The sequence below is a fragment of the Terrapene carolina genome, unplaced genomic scaffold (assembly GCF_002925995.2).
Source record: "Terrapene carolina triunguis isolate 2854851 unplaced genomic scaffold, T_m_triunguis-2.0 Scaffold12315, whole genome shotgun sequence".
NCBI lineage: Eukaryota > Metazoa > Chordata > Testudines > Emydidae > Terrapene > Terrapene triunguis.
Genome location: NW_020676666.1, coordinates 1 through 6,970, shown reverse-complemented (window position 1 = coordinate 6,970; position 6,970 = coordinate 1). Strand labels below are relative to the sequence as shown.

The 6,970-nt window shown below is 39.5% G+C and overlaps 1 protein-coding gene across 1 annotated transcript; it reads right to left on the bottom strand.

Moving 5' to 3' along the window:
• Positions 1 to 622: 622 nt before the first annotated feature.
• Positions 623 to 5,968, bottom strand: LOC113408401 (mediator of RNA polymerase II transcription subunit 12-like protein; the record flags this gene model as incomplete). Its single annotated transcript, XM_026661617.1, has 2 exons — positions 623 to 834; positions 5,812 to 5,968. Coding segments are annotated over 2 exons (369 nt in total), but the record flags the coding sequence as incomplete, so codon positions are not given.
• Positions 5,969 to 6,970: the final 1,002 nt, after the last annotated feature.

The window sequence follows — 6,970 nt, the reverse complement described above, 5'->3', positions numbered from 1 at the left end:
TGCTCTAGCCCAAGCCTGAATGTCTACACCACAATGAAACAGCCCCTTAGCCAGAGTCGGCTGGCATGGGCCAGTGGTGGAATTTTAATTGCAGTGCAAGCATAATGTCCATGAGATCTTCATCACCTGTTGAAGTTTTACGCAACACCCAGTTTTATAAGATAAGTGACACGTAATTGAGATCAGAATAGGGCCGTAGGGATTTGTAATCTCTGAGGATACTTTCATTTCTGTAGTGCTTTACAAAACTTATTCAATTCTACACATGCTGTCTTTAAAAACGGGGCCTGATCCTACTTACATACATTTAAAATATCAGTACACTCATTAAACAGATTAGCAGAGGGAAGTTAAAGGACATTAAGCAGTAGAAGACCAGCCAATGATTTCATGAGATTTGCAGTAAAATTAAAAAGGACACACAGACAGAGCAGTTGGTTTGGCAAATAAAGTTTAAAGAATAAATGGCCCTGGTGGAACAGGACTTAGAGTACATGGACCTGCTCTGTGGCAGTAAACTGAGATCAAAAAAACCTCAGATGGCTCATAGGCTACATGCAATTAACTATAATACAAGCTGAAAGAAAGGCCTCCCTCTCCATATTTTGGGGTTTGAACAAACCTGTTGGAAAGATCTTGTTTGGGCTTGCTGCCTGAGTAGCCGCTGTTGCTGCTGCTGCTGCAGGAGTTTCATCTGGAGCAGCTGCTGCTGAGACGTAATTGCATGTATGGAGGGTGGTTGCATCATGGTGCCAGAACGCCTCTGTAGCATGTTAGATAAGGCTTGTTTTGTGTTCGTTGGAACAAAAGAGCCTGTAGGATCCAATCTGGAACCTAAAAAACATAAAATATAAATGTTTTCCCTGTCTTTTAAAGCAAAAGGGCTGACAGATCACTGTTAATCTGCCTATTCTACTGCATATCAAATACAAATAACTTATGGTAAGAGGTCTGTCTCTTTAAAGGCAGAGAATTGGATTGAGATTAACATTCCCAGCCAGAACAATTAACAGGCAAGCACGGTTTACAAAAAAGAGCAGAGCACCTTTAAAATAGATGTGAAGGTGAGAGAGGAGACAATTACTGTGTCCAAACACGTTCAAAATAACTGTTCACATTACAAAAGTTTGACACCAGAAAAATGGAAACTAAAGTGCTTGGCCAAAGCAATCAATACAATCCTAAATGGATTTTGGAAACATACAAAGGTCATTTAATAAGAGACCATCAGAACCTTTTGAGGAGTACATCGGTGGAAATACCTTTCTAGGAAATGTTTCAGAGGGGCAGATGAAAGTAAATGGTCCTAAATTCTAGGCCCTTATGATGGGGTGTGCTTGCCCCACACTTGCCTGGAATAGGTCAATGTAGGCGAGGTGGGTGGGGTTGCAAGTGCTTTGGAGGATAGGATTAAAATTCAAAATGATCTGGACAAACTGGAGAAATGGACAGAATGAAATTCAATACAGACAAATGTAAAGTACTCAACTTAGGAAGGAACAATCAGTTGCACATAGAAAATCGGAAATGACTGCCTAGGAAAGAGTACTGTGGAAAGGGATCTGGGAGTCTCAGTGGACCGCAAGCTAAATATGAGTTAACAATGTTGCAAAAAAAGCAAACATCATTCTGGGCTGCATTAGCAGGAGTGTTGTAAGCAAGACAAGTAGTAATTCTTCTGCTCTACTCCTTGCTGATTAGGCCTCAACTGGACTATTGTGTCCGGTTCTAGGCACCACATTTCAGGAAAGATGTGGACAAATTGGAGAAAGTCCATAGAAAAGCAACAAAAATGATTAAAGGTCTAGAAAACATGACCTCTGAGGGAAGATTGAAAAAAAAAGGGGGGGGGTTGTTTAGTCTAGAAAAGAGAAGACTGAGGGGGGACATGATAACAGTGTTCAAGTACATAAAAGGTTGTTACAAGAAGAGAGGTATATTGTTCTCGTTAATGTCTGAGGATAGGACAAGATGCAATGGGTTTAAATTGCAACAAAGGTGGTTTAGGGTGGACATTAGAAAAAAACTTCCTGACTGTCAGGGTAGTTAAGCATTGGAATAAATTGCCTATGGAACTGTGGAATCTCCATCATTGGAGATTTTTAAGAACAGGTTAGACAAACACCTGTCAGGGATGGTCTAGATAACACTTTGTCCTGCCATGAGTGCAGGGGACTGGACTAGAGGACCTCTTGAAGTCCCTTCCAATCCTATGAGTCTATGATTAACTTATTAGGCTGCAAGCTGGGGGATATTTACATTGAGATGAGAGCCCTAATTAAGGAAGGCTCCCCTGTGGAGGAACAGGAGGGAGTTCTATAAAACCAGGGAGCTGGTAGCAGAATGAGGGCTGCAGTCAGTCTTTCTGAGATATGGGAGAGAAAGGGATTTGGACCAAAGAGGAAGCAGACCTGGAGATAGGAGTTTAGCTAGGGTGGAGAATGTGAGTCTGGGATAGAAAAGGTAGGAAGTAGTCCAAAGGAAAGGCAGGAAGGTTTGGGATAGCACAGGCCTTGGCTGCCAGAGAGAGGCCCCTGGACTGGAACCCAGAGTAGCGGGTGGGCCTGGGTTCCTCTACCAGCCTCTACCTCTCACTTGGTAGTGATCTTGAAAACTATCTGGGATTGTTCGTCCCAGTCACTGAGGAAGTGACTTAGCCATGGCAGTGGACTTAAGGACTGCCTGGGATGCCATGGAGGATTTGATAGAATTCTGGAAGTGGAGGACCATTATGACTTGGCCGGAAGGTTAAGCCACCAACATGAGGTGCTGCAGCTCCTGTGGAGCCAGAGAGCAACTGCAGAGCTACAGAGCGAGATGATGAGCTGGCAAACCGTGAGACAAGGGCATCAGGCTGAAAGAGCTAATCCCCAGAGTGGCCAGGAGGGGGACCCCATGAGTAGCAAACACTGTGACAGCACGATTGTAATACAAATGGATAACAATACATGTATAATTGAGGACCACCCCAGAGAAACAAGGACGACAACTCAAGACCTCCAATCCCAGAGGAAGGTTCTGAAGCATGCCATTCTGTCAAAGGGACAGGGAGAAAGAGAATGCTCTCTGGAGAAATGTAAAATATTGATTATTCCCTGTAACAACCTAAATAGTTTAGCCTGCACCTTGTACCTATTTAGATTAGCATGTGCAGAGTTTAAGCCTTACTTATGTTACGCAAACTTTTTCTTTTATTTTATATTATTTTTCCTAGTTCTATTATTAATAAATCTTGTTTTACTGAAATCCAGATGATTTTAGAATGGTCAGGAATTTCATGCAGATGGTCACAAAGAGGTAAAACAACTTTCAGCTTCTAAGAGGTGGCAGTTACGAAAGAGTGTCTGAAATCTACCCAGCTTTGGAATCTTGGTCAAAATGGCATGGTCTAAGATGTGCTGCTTTCCTCTGGTCCACGAGATACACAGAAGATACCCAAGTTTAAGGGTCAAAGTAACAAGAGCCTACATATCATACCTGTACTATCAAAATTATGTCATTTATGATCACTGCAAATAGAATGGCACAGAAAAATGCCTATCTGAATTATCAGGGAGATTTAGGCACAGCGGTTTATATCCCTTCTTTTTTGCTCCTTGCAAATGTCCATTTTCCGAGAGGCTCCATTACCTAAATGGTTATTGTAGATGGTCAATTCGCCACAGTGTGGAGTCTGTGTGTATGTATTAGTTCTGTACCAAAGGTTCAGCCTAGTTGTTCTCTGTGGTGTATAGCTAAGATTGTTTGTCCTACTCCATGCTAGGCTCAGCAACACTGGTTTTAGCAACATCGGAACCCCTAATGGCTACTGTTTTGGGTTTTGGCATTGTTGGGACCCCTAACCGGTACTGTGTGAAACCTTATAATGGGTTGAGTTAAAACCCCACTGAAATTGGTAGGTGTAAACTCCCCTTCAATTACCATAACTGTAAGCATAAGCCCCACCTAAGACAAAAGGTGCGTGACAACCCATCCAGGAGCTTTTGGTTGAGTATTCTTTTGGCTAGATGCATGGGGGGGGGGGGGAGAGATCACATAGAAACTGATGACAGACAAGAACAGATAGAGTCAGACAGCCTCAAGGAGCATTTGAAAACATAGTGGCCCTGGAAGAGGTTTTGGGGATCAGGGGTGCAGGCTAAAAGAGTGCTCTTGGTGCTGCGAGCAAAAGAATCTGTTTCCTGTTATTTGATTCCTTCTGCATTCAGAGACACAGGACTGTGTACATTATTTGTAAATAAACAAAACTGTATAAAAGAAAATACCAGACTCCATTTCTACTTCCAATTGGAACAACCTACTAAACCCTGAATTTTGGCTAGCCGCTCAGGCCAAAACAGGTAAGAGGAGGGTAAGACATCATACAGGGAGAAATGACTTCATGCAAATGGAAGAAAGGGAGAGAAATACACATATAAAAGTTATGAGACTGCTTGTTTTGCATGGTATTTATATTAGTTCCATCTCCCTTCCTCCTTTTTTCCACCTCTCTCTCCAAATTTCTCAACCAAAATCTAATTAGAAGGACTCTCTGTTGCTTTCTAATTAGAAGGTTTATAAATAAAAGGCCAAGAAATCTCCATAACTGTAATGCAGTAGTACTAGCAGCTCTCAAGTCACACTTGCTCCAGCATTCCAGCCTCCTGACCGAGATGGGTACAGCTGGATTGTGCCAATAGGGATAGTCTAGCAGTTTGAGATCACAGGGCTGCAAGCCATGAGCTCCTGAGTTCATGACACCAAATGTTTGAAAAATAGCTTTGAAGACTAAAAGTGGTCTATGAATGCTAACTCCTGGCACTGAAGATGATAAAGCGATGTACTGTACAACACATATTTTATCCTGAAAAATAAAAATAAAATTATCCATGACAGTTCATAAACAGAAAGTGAGTAATTTTACGACAATCTGCAAAAGAATAAGTCCATTCCACTCTGACATAATAGAGGCCAAATATCTCTTATTCTCTGTGTGCTGCCTGACATAAAATTAATGTGTGTTTATTATGAAGGAAAACTGACTTCATTTGCAGCTCTCTAACTTCATCTCCTTAATTTTTACAATTATCATCTAAGATTTTCTGGACATTTTTTACCTAGTATAAATAACATCTACTTATATTTGAATCATCAGAAAAAATATTTTATGTTTATATATTTGTAACCAAACTGATACAATTTTTATGTTGTATAATTTTCCTTCATGATGGGTAGCTATTTTTATAAAATCTAAAGATTTGCTGTATTTCCCCTTAGAGTATGCAAAATATTTTCATTGGACATGGACATGAAATGAAAAACAAAATAATTTATACGAACACAAATGGCAAGCAAATGCTAAAGATGCGTGTTATCCCATGGCACTTATGTGCCACTTATAACGGACATTGATCAATTTATAACAAACCAAAAATCAGGACTGGACTAGTTTCAAAATACACATCATGAATCAAAGTAACAAGGCAAATACCATTACATTTTTTTAAATTATATTTTCTTATATCTCTCACGTTAAACTATTTATCAGCATTCTGCCAGAATTCGTCTAACACATTTCAGTGACCTATTTGTGCCCAGTGACAAAACACAAATGTAATACATTGATGAAGATGATCCTCAAAGTTTTTTAGTTGAGAAAGTAAAGCCCTTGTATTAAGTGAACTAAAGGATTAAAACTCAAGGCTTCAGCAGTCACATCATGTTTTGGGGAAAAAACTAAAGTAAAAATAAGATATTGCTGTTATTTCAAGAAGTAACATTCTTATTATACAACAAATAACATCTCCATTTACTTCCAAAGCCTACACATACCTGGTGGAAGGGGCTGGTTCTGAACAAAGAAACTAGGCTGTTGTGGTTGTCCCATAATGTTATAACCCCACAAGGCAGACTGGGGATGATGCATCATTTGAGAGGAAATTGGTGAATAGTTGGGAGGCACTCTGTATAAGTTGTTCTGTGGATATTCCTTGAACAAACCATAAAAAGGAATGTTACTGACATTCATACCCTACTAACTCATAAATAATGCCAGTTTTCCTACTAAATTATTTAAGGATTGGAGACTGTTCCCATTGTAGTTTACTATGCTGTAAAAAATAGACTGAGTCACAAACTATTCACAGGTAATTAAAAATGACAGCTTCTCTTAAATGCTCCATACTGTTTCATCTTATAAACAAGCATCTTCTGCATGCTGTAGTTGGCTATAGCACATCAATACAATTGATAGTGTATCAACAGATAACATGGGGAATCTAAAGTGAAACATCACAAAAGGCAAAAAAACCCAACCTACATTAAAGTTACCACTATTATATCTGTATATATAACACATTCACAAGCTAGTCTTAAAGCTTACATAATACCACTACATCTGGACTATAGTATTAAAACACTGTTATTGTATAAAGAAAAGGTTTCAGAAATTGTGGATTTGCCATTCAATCATGAAGTACAAGTTTTGGCCTTAGGTGAAAAAAAGATCATATAAAATAGGACCGCAGCCATGAACACCAGAGTTACGAACTGACCAGTCAACCACACACCTCATTTGGAACCAGAAGTATGCAATCAGACAGTACACAGTACAGTACTGTGTTAAACGTAAACTATTAGAAAAAGGGAAACTTTAAAAAAAGATTTGACAAGGTAAGGAAACTGTTTCTGTGCTTGTTTAATTTAAATTAAGATGGTTAAAAGCAGCATTTTTCTTCTGCATGGTAACGTTTCAAAGCTGTATTAAATTAATGTTCAGTTCTAAACTTTTGAAAGAACAACAATGTTTTGTTCAGAGTTATGAATAACCTCTATTCCTTAGGTGTACGTAACTCTGAGGTTCTACTGTAGAAGGGTTAAGTTTGCCACATTAGAGGTTTTCTATACTGTGCATGTGCATTGGGCCTTAGTGTTTATGTGAGTCTCAGACAGCAACACCCTCCAACCACATACACAAAATACAACATAAAAC